An 18,659-nucleotide genomic window follows, 5' to 3' on the forward strand; every position below is an offset into this window, starting at 1 on the left:
TTGGGGTAGAGAGTTCCAGAGTAGGGGTGATGCGCGAGAAAAATCTTCTATGCGATTGTGGGAAGAGGGGATAAGAGGGGAGTAGAGAAGGAGATCTTGTGAGGAACGGAGGTTGCGTGCAGGAAAGTACCGGGAGACGAGGTCACAGATGTATGGAGGAGACAGGTTGTGGATGGCTTTGTATGTCATGGTTAGGGTTTTGAACTGGAGTCTCTACATAATGGAGAGCCAGTGAAGGCACTAACAGAAAGGAGAGGCCGGGGAATAGCGGGGGGACAGGTGGATTAGTCGGGCAGCAGAGTTTAGGATAGGTTGGAGTGGTGCGAGAGTGCTAGAGGGGAGGCCACAGAGCAGGAGGTTGCAGTAGTCGAGGCAGGAGATGATGAGGGCATGGACTAGGGTTTTTGCAGATTCTGAGATAAGGAATGTGCAGATCTGGGAGATAGCTTTGAGATGGAGTCGGTAGGAAGTGGAAAAGGATATGTGATTTGAAGGAGAGATCACGCACAAGGGTTACCCCGAGGCAGCGATCTTGCTGGCTCTCCCTGAAATACTTCTTAAATTTCAAGCCATGTTTAGGGAATGGACATAAAAAAAATGTATAGCCTGAATCAAGTATGAGATGCTGGGGAAGGAGAGAGGTCTGGCTGCCGCTAACCCGTGGTTGAACTATTTGGCCTCGCAATTACTACTTAAACTGCAACAGGGCTCCTCAGATGCTATATGTTTGGATCATATGCAATGATTTCCAATTTTGCCCTTCCTGGAGGTGGGATATCAGAGTGATTTTGAGAACAAGCTTCCAACAGTAGTCCTTATGATTAAAACTTAGGGAAAAAAAGAAACAAGTGCTATATATTGGTGAATATACTCGGGGTCACGCCTATTTGGCAAAAAATCTAAAATTACTGGAGTTTTTTAGGCTGGAGGGATTCAGCCACTGGATAAAGGCGGGTGTTATGTTTCTAGTTCAAGTGCAGTCTAATGGGATTCTTGATAGTTTCCAACAAATCAGAAATAAGTTTCCTCTTTCTGATAAATGCTTTTATCAGTATCTCCAATTGTGTCATGCTCATATAACACCTCTATCCACCTTCGGAGCCGGCGCCGTTCCAGCACTGTCGGCACTAGCAATGTTCACTACAGCCAATAAGCGGCGCCTTCACTTTTTTATCCTTCGGACAAATCAGACATCCAGAGGAAACGAGAGTGGCCGCAGCTCTCGCCTTTTCTGGATGTCAGCTATGTGTGAAGGATCGGTCAAAAAAACAACATTTAGTAAGAGGGATATGGTAATACGGAATCTCATATTAATATCTGGAACATGGGGTTTACCTAATCTGCTGCAGAGATACGGGATTCTTGATCTGCTGGTAATAATCTCCATATTTCTTCTTTGATGGCAGGTGGAAGAAAGGTTCAGCGATCAGCTGACCCTGGTTATTCCGACAAGACCTCACCGTCTCATAAAGCTGATATAGCGGGCTGGATATATCCATGAATGAGGTTATGCTTTCCCCTTCAGACTCTCCCTCTTCATAGCGAATGGATGATGCGGCTATAGAACAGAAAACACCATGTTATTAACCTCAGTGAATGCAGAGAAGACGAACAGCAGACATTAAAGGGGCTCAGCGCCTCTGCCTGAGCGAACAACAGGAACAATGGAGTTAACAGATCGGCTGCAGCGCTGTCGACGTTACATCAGTGCTGCAGACAATTACTGAGCACCTGCGAAGACTCAGTCCTGGACCCAGGGAGAGTGACCAAAGGACTCAGCCCTAGACCCAGGGACAGTGACCAAAGGACTCAGCCCTAGACCCAGGGACAGTGACCAAAGACTTAGCCCTGGACCCAGGGACAGTGACCAAAGGACTCAGCCCTGGACCCAGGGACGGTGACCAAAGACTCAGCCCTGGACCTAGGGACAGTGACCAAAGACTCAGCCCTGGACCCAAAGACAGTGACCAAAGGACTCAGCCCTGGACCCAAAGACAGTGACCAAAGGACTCAGCCCTAGACCCAGGGACAGTGACCAGAGGCTCAGCCCTGGACCCAGGGACAGTGACCAAAGACTCAGCCCTGAACCCGGGGAGAGTGACCAAAGGACTCAGCCCTGGACCCAGGGACGTGACCAAAGGCTCAGCCCTGGACCCAGGGACAGTGACCAAAGGCTAAGACCTGGACCCAGGGACAGTGACTAAAGACTCAGCCCTGGACCCAGGGAGCGTGATCAAAGGACTCAGACCTGGACCCAGGGACAGTGACCAAAGGACTCCGCCCTAGACCCAGGGACAGTGACCAAAGACTCAGCCCTGGATGCAGGGACAGTGACCAAAGGACTCAGCCCTAGACCCAGGGGCAGTGACCAAAGACTCAGCCCTGGACCCCGGGACAGTGACCAAAGACTCAGCCCTATACCCAGGGACAGTGACCAAAGACTCAGCCCTGGACACAGGGACAGTGACAAAAGGACTCAGCCCTAGACCCAGGGACAGTGACCAAAGGCTCAGCCCTGGACCCAGGGACAGTGACCAAAGGCTCAGACCTGGACCCAGGGACAGTGACCAAAGGCTCAGCCCTGGACGCAGGGACAGTGACAAAAGGACTTAGCCCTAGACCCAGGGACGGTGACCAAAGGCTCAGCCCTGGACCCAGGGACAGTGATCAAAGACTCAGCCCTGTACCCAGGGACAGTGATCAAAGACTCAGCCCTGGACCCAGGGACAGTGACCAAAGACTCAGCCCTGGACCCAGGGACAGTGACCAAATAGTCAGCCCTGGACCCAGGGACAGTGACCAAAGACTCAGCCCTGGACCCAGGGACAGTGACCAAAGGCTCAGCCCTGGACCCAGGGACAGTGACCAAAGAATCAGCCCTAGACCCAGGAACAGTGACCAAAGGACTCAGCCCTAGACCCAGGAACAGTGACCAAAGACTCAGCCCTGGACCCAGGGACGGTGACCAAAGACTCAGCCCTAGACCCAGGGACAGTGACCAAAGGCTCAGCCCTGGACCCAGGGACAGTGACCAAAGAATCAGCCTTGGACCAGGGAGAGTGACCAAAGGACTCAGCCCTGGACCCAGGGACAGTGACCAAAGGACTCAGCCCTGGACCCAGGGAGAGGGACCAAAGCACTGTTTGATAAGGGGCTTATGACTAAACTCAAACAGATACATTGTTTCCTGGGGCATAACAGCAGGAAAAGGCAGTTTGCAACAACTTATCCATTCCTCCTATCACAAGCTTTCAGGTTTTGACATTTATGGGAAGATTGGGGGTGTTTTTAAAGTGACATCTGCTCTTCCCTTCAAAAGGTCAGCCATTAATAAATTAGGAAAAAGTAGATGTCTGCTGGACTCGTGGGACGTTCTAATCAATGTTTGCCATGTTACAGATACAATGTAACAAGCAACAATTCTACAAGCCTTTACTTCTCCCCTTTGTCGCACACTGGGTGCTGATGCTGCTGTGATCACAGGACCTCAGCAAGTTTCCTTTACAGAGAGACAAAGTATCCATGCTTAATGGAGATATTCAGGCTAGTTTAGATCTCTCTCTTGCAAAATTAATTCTTTCAGTGTTTGGGTTGCAAATTCTAGTGTATTTAACAGAAAAATTGAGCAGCACACTAGGCCGTTTTGTTTCCTAGTAAAATAATTGATGACATGACGGAAACCCAACAGATCTGTATATAACTGAATAGGGTCCATCTCCCACTGCTGGTGATGGATTCTTTCTTTCCCAGCTTGGACTCAATTTTAAGGTGATGAAAAACCAAAGAAGATCCTACAGACGTCAATATATTACCATTAAACTTCATGTAAAGTACTGTTATGCTTTTTACATTGTACATAAGCGTGTAATGAAAGTAATGTCGCTCCGTAAAGGTGACCATACACCGTCAATAGTGGTCGGGCGAATGCTCAGCCATTCCTCCTAACCATCCAATCACGCTCTGTTTGGCACGCAGTGAATGTGTTCTCAATGCTCAGAGGAGAATAATCTTTTTTAATAATCTTCGGTCAGTGCAAAGGATTGGACATGCTTAATTCCAACATGCCCCACCTTCATCTCCTAAAGTTAGGGTCACATGACAGCATTTTCTCTCATTTGAGAAAATCGGTCTGATCATACCCTGAGCACATTTTCTCGAATGAGGAAAAGATGGATAAAAAAATGTCTCCATCACGTCAGTCTGTGAAGGTTGAACTGCACTCAGATGTCATCCGAGGTATGATTTTTTTTCCACAGACTCATTGACTTGCATGGCTGAGCACGATCCAAATAACGGAGCAAAGCATGCATGCTGCGATTGTTTCCTCGGACATGTGTACAGCCCCATGGACTAACAATGGTTGGAGAGTGATATAATGTTTGGTCCGATCACACGCAAACCGAGTATACGCCTGTCTGCATGAGTCCTTAAACATATCTATTCTAATCTACCGCGGTCAATAAGTAGTTACGGTGGCGTTCAATGGTACACAATGCTGTGAAAATACAAAACTGTTCTGTTCTGGGAGGTCTTACCGTTTAGAGAAGCATCCTCCTCACTCTCTGAGCCATACTGGAGCGCCATTGTGATGGCAGACAATCGATCTCCTTGTGCCGGACGCTTGTTCCTAAACAAATTGGTGAAATGTAATAACGAGCCACTATACATACGCTTATTCACAGGCAATATTAATCACTAGCAAGGGAAAATACTCATTCCTAGTAGTGTCAGACAGTAAGCAGTAGGGTCAGGACCCAAAAGGGTCTCACAACATGAACACCCTACATCTAAACGCCGCAGCTCTTTTACGCTTCAGGTGCAAAAATGCAAACTATAAAAGGGAAAACTAAGATATAACCACCTCCTGCCCTTGAAGGATATGCGGTGTGCTTTTCTATCAAGTATAAGAACTACCAGTATATAAGCGATAATTCCCGGGCTCTCACCTGCTGCGGAGACTTGATTTCGAGTATTCTGTGTACTCAAGTTCTGACTTTTTCAGTGCAAACAATTTCTTGATTGTGTTGGCATCCTAACAGAAAACACCAGATTAGTAAATACCCAAAATGTATTAAAAAAAAACGATACATGTCAAAGCAAAAACTGCAATAATTAAAAAGTAAAATTAAAAAACCTGAGAACTACAAGTCACCTGGAAAACAAACAAACTTATTTTAGTGCAGAAAATAGACAAAGCAGAATAATGTACTCACCTTGAAGACTTGGGACCCTGGCTCATTATAGGTCTTGGCGTTCTTTGCTAGTAGATCAATATCCTTGGCAATGGCGTTTACATTTTTATAATGACCCGACTGCAAATGAAAAGAAGCAACGAGTCATTCTCCTTTAGAATAAGCCCCGACTGAGACAACAGTCTGCTAAACGCTCAGTGTACACACCTGGATCCTTTGGGAAATGGTTTTCAGATCAATCGGATCTTTTATTATAGCGTAGTAGTCCGGGTAATGCTGAAAAATACAAATGAAAAATTAGAATCAATCGGTAAACAGATCTTCAAACAATTAAAATGAAACGTCATTTTGCTTGTCTTTAAAAATGGACATTGACATAACAGATTGGTGGGGATCGGACTACAAACAATCCCCTGTTAATGGTTGCTGGGCAGAGCTCTGTAAATTTTACAGTAGGGGTGCTTAATTCTGCAGCCCAGCAGCATTTGAGTTGCAGTACCTGGCCAGGCCACAATAAAACATACATCAAAGTCTGATCGGTCGGGGTCCGACTCCTGGCACCCCCTTTGATCAGCAGTTCTCAGTGTCGGCCTGAAGTGCTCAATTTTGGAGCTTCTCCGTCCCCTGGTATTGGCTGCAGGTGGGTACTGTACATCTGCTTTCTATTGATGTGAATGTGCAGTACCCAGCGGCGCCCACTATCAGAAAACGGAGAAGCTCTGTGATTGATCATTCCTTCCGGGGGCGCCGCCACCAACAGCTAATCGGTGAGGGTGCTGGATATTGAACCCTGGCTGATTAGACATTGATGACCTAAGGATAGGTCATCAATGATATAGCACTGAACAACCTCTTTAATTTGGAGGAAAACTCTTTCACCGTACAAGCAGCGTATTTTCAGTCCGAGCGCTGTCCATGAAAAAAATTAGACGGGACCCTTTCCATAGGTTTACAATGGGGCAGTGCAGATGAGCAATGGTGTTTTACGGGCTGAATGTGCAGAACCATGCACTAGTTCCTTCCATATATCAGGTCAGATTTGCCCATTCAAGCCCATGAGTGCGCAAAAAAAAAACAAAACACAAAAACAGACTCCATACAGAATATCTGTACAGCATCTGTATTTTTACGGGTACAATGTAATTCATTGCCAAAGAAACTGTAAACGGGCATGTCAATTATTAGTAGTCATTAGTGATGAGCTAGTGTGCTGGGGTAAGGTGTTATCTGAGCATGCTCGGTGCTAATCGAGTGTCCTCGGCGTGCTTGAATAATATGTTCGAGTCCACATATGCAGGGATTTCCTAACAGCCATGTTCATGAATACGATCGGTGAGGGCAGAGCATATTCCCGTCACATCTCATCACTTACCACTTTAGAAGGAACTTTCTGAAACAGCTCACTTATCAACCTGCCATTAGGATCCGCAGCAGAGGTTACAGATTCCAATAACTGTTCCAATATTGGCCTTAAATAATTCTGAGACGTCTAAAGGGAAAAAGATACAAAATTTAAGAAATTACCGCTTAAAAAAAAATTACTACTACCGTATATTCTCGAGCATAAGCCGAGAATTTCAGCCCATTTTTTAGGCTGAAATTGCCCCTCTCGGCTTATACTAGAGTCATACCCAGGGGTTGGCAGGGGAGGTGGAGCAGCAGCTGTGTAATCATACTCACCTGCTCCTGGTTCCCCGGCAGCTTCTTCCCGTAGTGAACGGTCACATGGTCCCGCTCATTACAGTAATGAATATGGACCCGACTCCACTCCCATAGGGGTGGAACCGCATATTCATTACTGTAATGAGCGGGACCATGTGACCGCTCACTACAGGAAGAAGCTGCCGGCGCCGGGGAACCAGGGACTGTGCCAGGAGGTGAGTATAACGCAGTGCGCGATATTCACCTGCTCCCCGTTCCACCGCCGGCGCCGCTGCGTCTTCCCCGTCCTCTGCAGTGACGCTCAGGTCAGAGGGTGCGGTGACGCGATTAGTGTGCGCGCCGCTCTCTGCCTGAACAGTCCGTGCTGGGATGGGGAAGACACAGTGGCGGCCGGCGGCGGTGGAATGGGGAACAGGTGAATATAGAAAGTGCCGGGGGCCTGAGCGACGAGAGGTGAGTATGTGATTTTTTTAATTTTTTTTATCGCAGCAACAGCAAATGGGGCAAATGTCTACATGGAGCATCTTATGGGGCCATAATCAATGTTTGTGCAGCTTTATATGGGGCAAATGTCTTTATGGAGCATCTTATGGGGCATAATCAATGTTTGTGCAGCTTTATATGGGGCAAATGTCTTTATGGAGCATCTTATGGGGCATAATCAATGTTTGTGCAGCTTTACTGTATATGGAGCAAATGTCTTTATGGAGCATCTTATGGGGCATAATCAATGTTTGTGCAGCTTTATATGGGGCAAATGTCTTTATGGAGCATCTTATGGGGCATAATCAATGTTTGTGCAGCTTTATATGGGGCAAATATCTTTATGGAGCATCTTATAGGGCCATTATCAACGTTTGTGGAGCATTATATGGGGCAAATGTCTGTATGGAGCATCTTATGGGGCCATAATCCGCATTTGTGCAGCATTATATGGGGCATATTTTAATATGGAGCATCTTATGGGGCCCATCATGAACTGTATGGAGCATTATATGGGGCTCCTGATTCAATATGGATATTCAAAAACACTTAACCTACTGATGTCTCAATTAATTTTACTTTTACTAGATGGTTGTCCGATTCTAACGCATCGGGTATTCTAGAATATGTATGTATGTATATAGCAGCCACATAGTATATAGCACAGGCCACGACATATTGTAGAATACTCAATGCATTAATACAGGCCACGCAGTATATAACAGTGGCCATGCAGTATATAACACTGCCCACGTAGTATATAACATTGCCCACGTAGTATATAGAAGCCACGCAGTATATAACACAGCCCACGCAGTATATAACACAGCCCAAACAGTATATAACACAGCCCACGCAGTATATAACACAGCCACGCAGTATATAACACAGCCACGCAGTATATAACACAGCCACACAGTATATAACACAGCCACGCAGTATATAACACAGCCACGCAGTATATAACACAGCCACGCAGTATATAACACAGCCACGCAGTATATAACACAGCCACGCAGTATATAACACAGCCACGCAGTATATAACACAGCCACGCAGTATATAACACAGCCCACATAGTATATAACACAGCCCACATAGTATATAACACTGCCCATGTAGTATATAACGCAGCCCAAGTAGTATATAACACAGCCCACGTAGTATATAACACAGCCCACGTAGTACATAACAGCAATATAGTATATAACGCAGCCCACGCAGTATATAGCAGCCATGTAGTATATAACGCAGCCACGCAGTATATAACACAGCCCACATAGTATATAACACTGCCCATGTAGTATATAGCAGCCATGTAGTATATAACGCAGCCCACGTAGTATATAACAGCAATATAGTATATAACGCAGCCCACGCAGTATATAGCAGCCATGTAGTATATAACGCAGCCCACGCAGTATATAACCCAGCCCACGTAGTATTTAGCAGTGTGGGCACCATATCCCTGTTTAAAAAAATAATTAAAATAAAAAATAGTTCTATACTCACCCTCCGTCATCCACCGAAGCTCTGTCGATGCGCAAGCGGCTGCCGCCATCTTCCGTTCCCAGGATGCATTGGGAAATTACCCAGATCACGTAGCGGTCTCGCGAGACCGCTAAGTCTTCTGGGTAATTTTGCAATGCATCTCTGGGAACGAAAACTGGCGGCAGCAGTGCGCACCTCGACAGAAGGTGAGAATAGCAGGTTTTTTGTTTTTTTTATTATTTTTAACATTAGATCTTTTTACTATTGATGCTGCATAGGCAGCCTCAATAGTAAAAAGTTGGGGACACACAGGGTTAATAGCAGCGTTAACGGAGTGTGTTACCCGCGGCATAACGCGGTCCGTTAATGCTGTCATTAACCCTTTGTCAGCGCTGACTGGAGGGGAGTATGGAGCGGACGCCGGGCACTGACTGGACGGGAGTAGGGAGGGACTAATTTTCGTGTGCACATCGCTGATTGGTTGCGGGAGTCAGGAAAGGCAGCCGGCGAGACCAATCAGCGACGCGGGATTTCCGTGACGGAAGTTGCAGACAGACAGACAGACAAAAGGAGAGACAGAAAGACGGAAGTACCCCTTAGACAATTATACACTCACTGGCCACTTTATTAGGTACACCTGTCCAACTTCTTGTTAACACTTAATTTCTAATCAGCCAATCACATGGCGGCAACTCAGTGCATTTAGGCATGTAGACATGGTCAAGACAATCTCCTGCAGTTCAAACCGAGCATCAGTATGGGGAAGAAAGGTGATTTGAGTGCCTTTGAACGTGGCATGGTTGTTGGTGCCAGAAGGGCTGGTCTGAGTATTTCAGAAACTGCTGATCTACTGGGATTTTCACGCACAACCATCTCTAGGGTTTACAGAGAATGGTCCGAAAAAGAAAAAAAATCCAGTGAGCGGCAGTTCTGTGGGCGGAAATGCCTTGTTGATGCCAGAGGTCAGAGGAGAATGGGCAGACTGGTTCGAGCTGATAGAAAGGCAACAGTGACTCAAATCGCCACCCGTTACAACCAAGGTAGGCCTAAGAGCATCTCTGAACGCACAGTGCGTCGAACTTTGAGGCAGATGGGCTACAGCAGCAGAAGACCACACCTGGTACCACTCCTTTCAGCTAAGAACAGGAAACTGAGGCTACAATTTGTACAAGCTCATCGAAATTGGACAGTAGAAGATTGGAAAAACGTTGCTTGGTCTGATGAGTCTCGATTTCTGCTGCGACATTCGGATGGTAGGGTCAGAATTTGGCGTAAACAACATGAAAGCATGGATCCATCCTGCCTTGTATGGAGCATCTTTGGGATGTGCAGCCGACAAATCTGCGGCAACTGTGTGATGCCATCATGTCAATATGGACCAAAATCTCTGAGGAATGCTTCCAGCACCTTGTTGAATCTATGCCACGAAGAATTGAGGCAGTTCTGAAGGCAAAAGGGGTCCAACCCGTTACTAGCATGGTGTACCTAATAAAGTGGCCGGTGAGTGTATAGTAGATTGGTATCTATATGTATTTTTGACATTTACCAGTAGCAGCTGCATTTTCCACCCTAGGCTTATACTCGAGTCATTAAGTTTTCCCAGTTTTTTGTGGCAAAATTAGGGGTCTCGGCTTATACTCGATAATATACGGTACATATATAAAAAAAAAATATGGAATCATAAAAGTGAACGTCCTCCCGCAAAACAATACTCTAAAAAGAATAACAAAAAAAATGTATATGTCAACTTTTTGTTACATAAGGGATTTGAACCTGCGATTGGCATTGCCGTACAGAGTATAACCTTAGCATTGCACAATGTAGCAAAAATCGCACTTCTCCTATGAGAAGCCTGTAGCCGAGCTTCATAGGGGAAGTAACCTGGCTGTTACGGGGGCCTTCATCAGGTCCTGGCGTCAACGGTCGCCCATGGGAGCCAGTGACCACGTATGCACCAGTAATGGATGGTGAAGCTTAAATGACGCTGTCAGCTGTATTTCAGTGGTTAAACTACAGAACACTCTTGTCGCTGTAGTTACAGGCAGATGTCAGCTATGTAGCACAGCCGGCATCTGCCTCTTGTGAAGCAGGATCAGCTCCTGAGCCAGCTTCTTACTTTGCTTAAGATATGTGACACAATCCCCGGGACAGCCACCGGAGGCGAGTATAAGTGTTATTTATAAGGGGGAAACGTCCGGATTGAGAAGGGGTTGCCCGAGTAGTGGATAACCCCTGTAAGACTGTCATATACAATTACGAACTTAATGAATCGTGCACTCATACACATAACACACGCTGACAACTAACCTCTGCTTCCGCTGTGGCAGTGTCCAGCGTATCCTCGTCATCATCGTCGTCGTCCTCTTCACAGTCGCCCTTCTGAACAAACTCATTCCGTGTACGCAGGTAAAGGTCCCACAGCTTACACGCAGCTTTGTATTCTGGAGCATCACACTGGTAGTACACAGAGAAAAAGTCAGTGTGATAGGGAAAGACTCATAATGCTCCATTACCTTTGTTATACTGTGGCTTGCAAAAGTATTCACACCTACGAGTGGTAGATTTGAATGACACCATTCACAATGTGCTGTAAAGCATGACAAAAAAATCCCAAGTATGGTGAAGTTGCAAAAAAACTAAGTTGTTTTTTAGATTTTATTTCTAAGGAGTTCATTGTGTGAAAAAAATGATCCTCCAGCTCAGTGTGACTAATGAGATACCAAACTAATAATTATATTTTTTATACTTTAGTTGTGAAAAAAAAATAATAAAAATAAATACTTTATTTTTTTTATTGATTGAGTGAGGTGACTTTTTCCTGCGGTCCAAGATGATGCTTTTATTGATACCATTTTGGAGTAAATACATCGTTTTTAATCACTTTAATTGCACTTTTTGCTGGGATGTGGTGACCCAAAAACGCCAATCCTATATTATTGTTCTTTTGGTTTGTTTTTTTAGCTTTGCAGTCTTTAGCACATGGGTTGAATAATCTTAGATTTTGATAAAACCTCAATTGTAAAGATCGATTTATCAAGTAGTTTTTTAATTTGATATATCATTTTTAACGGTGAAAAGGGGAGTGATGCAGATTTTTTTTTTTTTTTTTTAAAGTCACCTAAGGGGGACTTATACCTGTAATTGTCTGATTTCTTCTTCTATTTACTGCATTAGATCAGTATAGAGAAAATCATGGTCTCGTATGGGGCACAAACTGTGGCTGGCATTTAAAGGCGTACGATACGATAGGCACCCCTGATCTCGTTGTGTGCTAAACTATGGAATGACGAACCACCACGTGCCCAAGATGCTGCTGTCAGAGAATGACGGCAGCATTTAAGGGATTAACAGCAGTGATCAGAACTTGGCTCCAATTGCTGCTGTTAGGGGGCTATCACACTGTGCTCAGGTACCCATTCGCTGGTGCTGTCAGGACTTACGTCTGGACCCCCCACATAAAAAGGATTCGGGCGTATGCGATGACAGGGTCAAACACTATAATGGTGCCAACAGTGAATGTGCGATCTGTCGTGTATTATCTTCTGGCGTGTAGGCCTACTGGAGACATCCGAGTGTCAGCAGAAGACTACATGTGGGTGTCCATCTCCAGTAGGCGTACACACCCAAATATGATGCACGACAGAGCGCAAGTTCACTGCTGGCACTATTATAGTCTAAGGTGCCCCGTCAGCGCATACGTGCAAATCTCATTGTGTGGGGGGTTCAGATGCAAGGCCCAACAGGACCCACTAACAGGTGCCTGAGCGCAGTGTGAAAGCACCCTAAAAAGGCAGCTACTGGCAGTATAACACAGCCAGCATCTGCCGGGTACGGTGCGGGATCAGCTCCTGAGCAAGCTCCATACTCTTGCACCCAACATGCGTCATACACGCACGGAGGATGCTGGCAAAACAATGTGAATGGTTCCCTTTCCTCATTTTGTCGCTCAGGCAACTCTCATTCATTTAAATGGGAGAAATCTGCAATTTCCAGCACAACTGTCTGACGTTTCACCATTCACTGAAATGGAAACAACTAAGAGGCAGCCGTGCTCACCAAAGCATTGTGACCCCTTTAAAAAGTTGATTAAAGAAGAGGGTGTCAAGAATAGGACCCCCCACTGATCTGATACTAATGGCCTACAGCAAATAAACTCCTTTGGGCAACATTAGGACACATTCTTCATCCTTTACACCGGAGGTTCACATTCTTTTGCATCTTCTGAGCCACACGTATCTTTCAAGAGGTTGTGTCATTTCAATTAACTTCTACCCTTCCTGCAGTTAGTTCTACAAAAAAAAAAATGGGGTTGTAACCACCTTCCCCTGGTCCACCGTCAAGTCTCCGCCATTGCTCCCGGTGCCGACATCAAGTCGACAGCGCAGCAGCGAATCACTGAGCTCACTGACTGAATGCCAGCCGAGCGTATATCGCCATGTCAGAGGACTCAAAGCCGCACGTAGCGAGCTATTGGGTGGGAATCACTGCCTGACACTCACCTTGTAATAGGTCTTTGCATTCTGGAAGAGTAACTGGAAATCTGCCGTCAGCAGGCCGACGTCGTCATACTCGTCCATCTTTAACTTCTGCTGGATTTTCATCAAGTCAATGGGCTGAGAGATAATGTTGTAATAATCTGGCTGGTTCCTGTTGGCAAGATCACGTTTCACTTAATGCAGAAGACAAATCTTCATAAAGTCATAAGAAGTCAACATTTATCTCTAGAAGTGCTGAAAATGCATTTTTATAGCAAAAATAAAGCACCTATTATACATGGTAAACTCTGAAACCCCCTCCGTATGGGAACAGTCAAAAACTATAAAGGGTTTAGTCTGAAACTTTTTTGTTTATGGGTTATACTTAGGATCACGGGTTTTGGGCCAAGGGCAGAGGAAAGTACTGTAATGCACATATGCGGGGAAAGGCCATAGAGTGTCGGCGCATGCGCGCTACAATATTTTGTGCGATGCCAAGGACACTGTGTGGATGTACTAGGATGCGTAAGCCACACGAAGCAAGAAGAGAGGAGGTGCCGGATCAAGACCAGAGACGCCTATCGGACAGGACTGCGCCGTTTGCGGGTGGAATAAAAGCTATTTTTTGTTTTATGGAGAGCGTATTGGGGACATACAGACAGCACTCTAGAATGCTATCACATAGGACTTACAGGTGCTGGGCCTGATTTGTATGGGAAATTCCTGGTGACAGACTCCCTTTAATCAGCAGGGATGCCTGAAGTTGGACAGACACGAATCTGATATTGATGGCCTATCCAAAGAATAGGCCATCAAGATTAGTATAGTTGGGGGCTATAACAAACACTGAGACCGCCATCAGTGACTTACCTAAAAAAAAAAATAAGACCCCAAACATCTAAAACAATTTAGAAACATCTAATAAAGTTCCTTACCTGCGTTTCGGTGCTCTGATAAAAAGCTCGCACAGAATACGACCCTGATCATCTTTGTAGTCCCGGACTGTGTTATAGAGCTCTTGGCACACGGCGACCTAAGGACACAAACGTAAGGGACAGTTAGTCTTATATACCGTACTGATTGCTAATCATCTTCGTGCCTAAGTAGAAACTTACCGGATCTACATTTGACACGTTGGCAAGTCTCCTCCGTTTCCGGCCAGAGTTTGGGGTGCTTGTAGTATGTGGAGAATCATCAAAGTCTCCACCGCTGACACTGCTGGACGGGGACGTGGCTCTGCGCCTCTTAGAGCTCATTGCTTCAATATTGTCCTGTCACATAAAACACAGTAATATGGAAGATTAGTGAACGGGTCAAACAAAGTGATGCAAACATGACATAAGAAGCGAACCATGAAAAAATATATATTTTTATATATACAAACCCAATTCCAAAAAAGCTGGGATACTTTGTAAAGAAAACAGGAATGTAATGACTTGGAAATCTCTTATAACCATATTTTATTCACAACAGAACATAGGACACGGATCAGGAATTGAACGTTTCAAAATCAATGTCAGGAACACGCGTTTAAAAAGTCGGGCACGCAAAACAAGTAAAAAATAGTAGTGATACTAGTGAAAAACAGTCACGTGACTGTGTATAAAAAGAGCATGTTAGAGAGGCAGAGTCTCTCAGAAGCAAAGATGGTCGGAGGTCACCAATCTGTCATAAGTGCATCTAAAAACTGTTTCTCAACGTGAAGACTTTAATTATCCCACTATCTACAGATATAATATCATCAAAAGTTTCAGAGATTCTGGAGAAATCCTTGTGAACAAGGGACAAGGACAGCAGTGAATATTAGATACTTGTGATCTTTTTAGGCCCTCAGGCAGCACTGCATGAAAACCAGACATGACTCGGTTGTGTACATCACTGCATGTGCCCAGGAATACTTCCAGAAATCATCATCTGTGAACACAGAGCAATCCACAAGTGCAAATGAAAGAAACCGCCATATAGCAACACAATCCAGAAATGCTGCCGTCTTCTCTGGGCCAAAGCTCAATTACAATGAACTGAGGCAAAATGGAAAACTGTTCAGACATATGACAGACAGGCTGTGTGTGCAGTGAACTGACAGTCATAGTGCCGGGGACAGACAGGCTGTGTGTGCAGTGAGCTGACAGTCATAGTGACGGGGACAGGCTGTGTGTGCAGTGAGCTGACAGTCATAGTGCCGGGGACAGGCTGTGTGTGTAGTGAGCTGACAGTCATAGTGCCAGGGACAGGCTGTGTGTGCAGTGAGCTGACAGTCATAGTGCCGGGGACAGGCTGTGTGTGCAGTGAGCTGACAGTCATAGTGCCGGGGACAGGCTGTGTGTGCAGTGAACTGACAGTCATAGTGCCTGGGACAGGCTGTGTGTGCAGTGAGCTGACAGTCTTAGTGTCGGGGACAGGCTGTGTGAGCAGTGAACTGACAGTCATAGTGCTGGGGACAGGCTGTGTGTGCAGAGAACTGACAGTCATAGTGCTGGGGACAGGCTGTGTGTGCAGTGAGCTGACAGTCATAGTGCCGGGGACAGGCTGTGTGTGCAGTGAGCTGACAGTCATAGTGCCGGGGACAGGCTGTGTGTGCAGTGAACTGACAGTCATAGTGCCTGGGACAGGCTGTGTGTGCAGTGAGCTGACAGTCTTAGTGTCGGGGACAGGCTGTGTGAGCAGTGAACTGACAGTCATAGTGCCGAGGACAGGCTGTGTGTGCAGTGAACTGACAGTCATAGTGCCAGGGACAGGCTGTGTGAGCAGTGAACTGACAGTCATAGTGCCGGGGACAGACAGGCTGTGTGTGCAGTGAGCTGACAGTCATAGTGATGGGGACAGGCTGTGTGTGCAGTGAGCTGACAGTCATAGTGATGGGGACAGGCTGTGTGTGCAGTGAGCTGACAGTCATAGTGCCGGGGACAGGCTGTGTGTGCAGTGAACTGACAGTCATAGTGCCGGGGGCAGGCTGTGTGTGCAGTGAACTGACAGTCATAGTGCCAGGGACAGACATGCTGTGTGTGCAGTGAGCTGACAGTCTTAGTGTCGGGGACAGGCTGTGTGAGCAGTGAACTGACAGTCATAGTGCTGGGGACAGGCTGTGTGTGCAGAGAACTGACAGTCATAGTGCTGGGGACAGGCTGTGTGAGCAGTGAACTGACAGTCATAGTGCCGGGGACAGACATGCTGTGTGTTCAGTGAGCTGACAGTCATAGTGCTGGGGACAGGCTGTGTGTTCAGTGAGCTGACAGTCATAGTGCCAGGGACAGGCTGTGTGAGCAGTGAACTGACAGTCATAGTGCCGGGGACAGACAGGCTGTGTGTGCAGTGAGCTGACAGTCATAGTGCCGGGGACAGGCTGTGTGCGCAGTGAGCTGACAGTCATAGTGCCAGGGACAGGCTGTGTGTGCAGTGAGCTGACAGTCATAGTGCCGGGGACAGGCTGTGTGTGCAGTGAGCTGACAGTCATAGTGCCGGGGACAGGCTGTGTGTGCAGTGAGCTGACAGTCATAGTGCCGGGGACAGGCTGTGTGTGCAGTGAACTGACAGTCATAGTGCCTGGGACAGGCTGTGTGTGCAGTGAGCTGACAGTCTTAGTGTCGGGGACAGGCTGTGTGAGCAGTGAACTGACAGTCATAGTGCTGGGGACAGGCTGTGTGTGCAGAGAACTGACAGTCATAGTGCCGGGGACAGGCTGTGTGTGCAGTGAACTGACAGTCATAGTGCCTGGGACAGGCTGTGTGTGCAGTGAGCTGACAGTCTTAGTGTCGGGGACAGGCTGTGTGAGCAGTGAACTGACAGTCATAGTGCTGGGGACAGGCTGTGTGTGCAGAGAACTGACAGTCATAGTGCTGGGGACAGGCTGTGTGTGCAGTGAGCTGACAGTCATAGTGCCGGGGACAGGCTGTGTGTGCAGTGAACTGACAGTCATAGTGCCTGGGACAGGCTGTGTGTGCAGTGAGCTGACAGTCTTAGTGTCGGGGACAGGCTGTGTGAGCAGTGAACTGACAGTCATAGTGCCGAGGACAGGCTGTGTGTGCAGTGAACTGACAGTCATAGTGCCGGGGACAGGCTATGCATGCAGTGAGATGACAGTCATAGTGCCAGGGACAGGCTGTGTGAGCAGTGAACTGACAGTCATAGTGCCGGGGACAGACAGGCTGTGTGTGCAGTGAGCTGACAGTCATAGTGCCGGGGACAGGCTGTGTGTGCAGTGAGCTGACAGTCATAGTGCCAGGGACAGGCTGTGTGTGCAGTGAGCTGACAGTCATAGTGCCGGGGACAGGCTGTGTGTGCAGTGAGCTGGCAGTCATAGTGCCTGGGACAGGCTGTGTGTGCAGTGAGCTGACAGTCATAGTGCCGGGGACAGGCTGTGTGTGCAGTGAACTGACAGTCATAGTGCCGGGGACAGGCTGTGTGTGCAGTGAACTGACAGTCATAGTGCCTGGGACAGGCTGTGTGTGCAGTGAGCTGACAGTCTTAGTGTCGGGGACAGGCTGTGTGAGCAGTGAACTGACAGTCATAGTGCTGGGGACAGGCTGTGTGTGCAGAGAACTGACAGTCATAGTGCTGGGGACAGGCTGTGTGTGCAGTGAGCTGACAGTCATAGTGCCGGGGACAGGCTGTGTGTGCAGTGAGCTGACAGTCATAGTGCCGGGGACAGGCTGTGTGTGCAGTGAACTGACAGTCATAGTGCCTGGGACAGGCTGTGTGTGCAGTGAGCTGACAGTCTTAGTGTCGGGGACAGGCTGTGTGAGCAGTGAACTGACAGTCATAGTGCTGGGGACAGGCTGTGTGTGTAGAGAACTGACAGTCATAGTGCTGGGGACAAGCTGTGTGAGCAGTGAACTGACAGTCATAGTGCCAGGGACAGACAGGCTGTGTGTTCAGTGAGCTGACAGTCATAGTGCTGGGGACAGGCTGTGTGTGCAGTGAGCTGACAGTCATAGTGCCAGGGACAGACAGGCTGTGTGTGCAGTGAGCTGGCCACAGTGTTGGGGGGTGATTACACCCTCACTCCCGATATCGCACCCCTGCACCGCTGCATTCTCTGATCTGTGTTCTATGTTCTGTTGTGAATAAAACTATATAAAGACATTTCCAAATGATTGCATTCTTGTTTTCTTTACATCTAACACAGTATCCCAACTTTTGGGGATTTGGGGTTAATAGATATATTAGCCTAAAAAAGCAAAATGATTCTTCTGTGTCAGACAACCCCTTGATAAGTACGTCATGGGATACTTTCCTTTATATAGAAAATAAAAACTGTACAAAGTATTTAAAGGACAAAAAAAAAGGTTTCTAGACATTATTCTGTCAAAGGGAACTCATGGCATAGACGGATCCACTGATCGGGCACATCACAGGA

General features: G+C 46.9%; 1 protein-coding gene across 7 annotated transcripts in view; it reads right to left on the bottom strand.

The window, feature by feature from the left end:
* PBRM1 (polybromo 1) overlaps positions 1–18,659 on the bottom strand; it is an 85,829-nt gene that overhangs the window by 62,558 nt on the left and 4,612 nt on the right. For all 7 annotated transcript variants that reach the window (XM_077278154.1, XM_077278152.1, XM_077278149.1 and 4 more), the window contains exons 2-11: positions 14,419–14,574; positions 14,239–14,336; positions 13,328–13,475; positions 11,136–11,282; positions 6,565–6,681; positions 5,400–5,468; positions 5,214–5,312; positions 4,947–5,032; positions 4,536–4,627; positions 1,336–1,558 (exon numbers count right to left, since the gene is read on the bottom strand). In XM_077278154.1, coding sequence (XP_077134269.1) covers positions 1,336–1,558; positions 4,536–4,627; positions 4,947–5,032; positions 5,214–5,312; positions 5,400–5,468; positions 6,565–6,681; positions 11,136–11,282; positions 13,328–13,475; positions 14,239–14,336; positions 14,419–14,559 — 1,220 coding nt within the window. In that variant the 5' untranslated portion in view covers positions 14,560–14,574. The remainder of the gene's footprint in view (positions 1–1,335; positions 1,559–4,535; positions 4,628–4,946; positions 5,033–5,213; positions 5,313–5,399; positions 5,469–6,564; positions 6,682–11,135; positions 11,283–13,327; positions 13,476–14,238; positions 14,337–14,418; positions 14,575–18,659) is intronic.

The sequence above is a fragment of the Ranitomeya variabilis genome, chromosome 8 (genome assembly GCF_051348905.1).
Source record: "Ranitomeya variabilis isolate aRanVar5 chromosome 8, aRanVar5.hap1, whole genome shotgun sequence".
NCBI lineage: Eukaryota > Metazoa > Chordata > Amphibia > Anura > Dendrobatidae > Ranitomeya > Ranitomeya variabilis.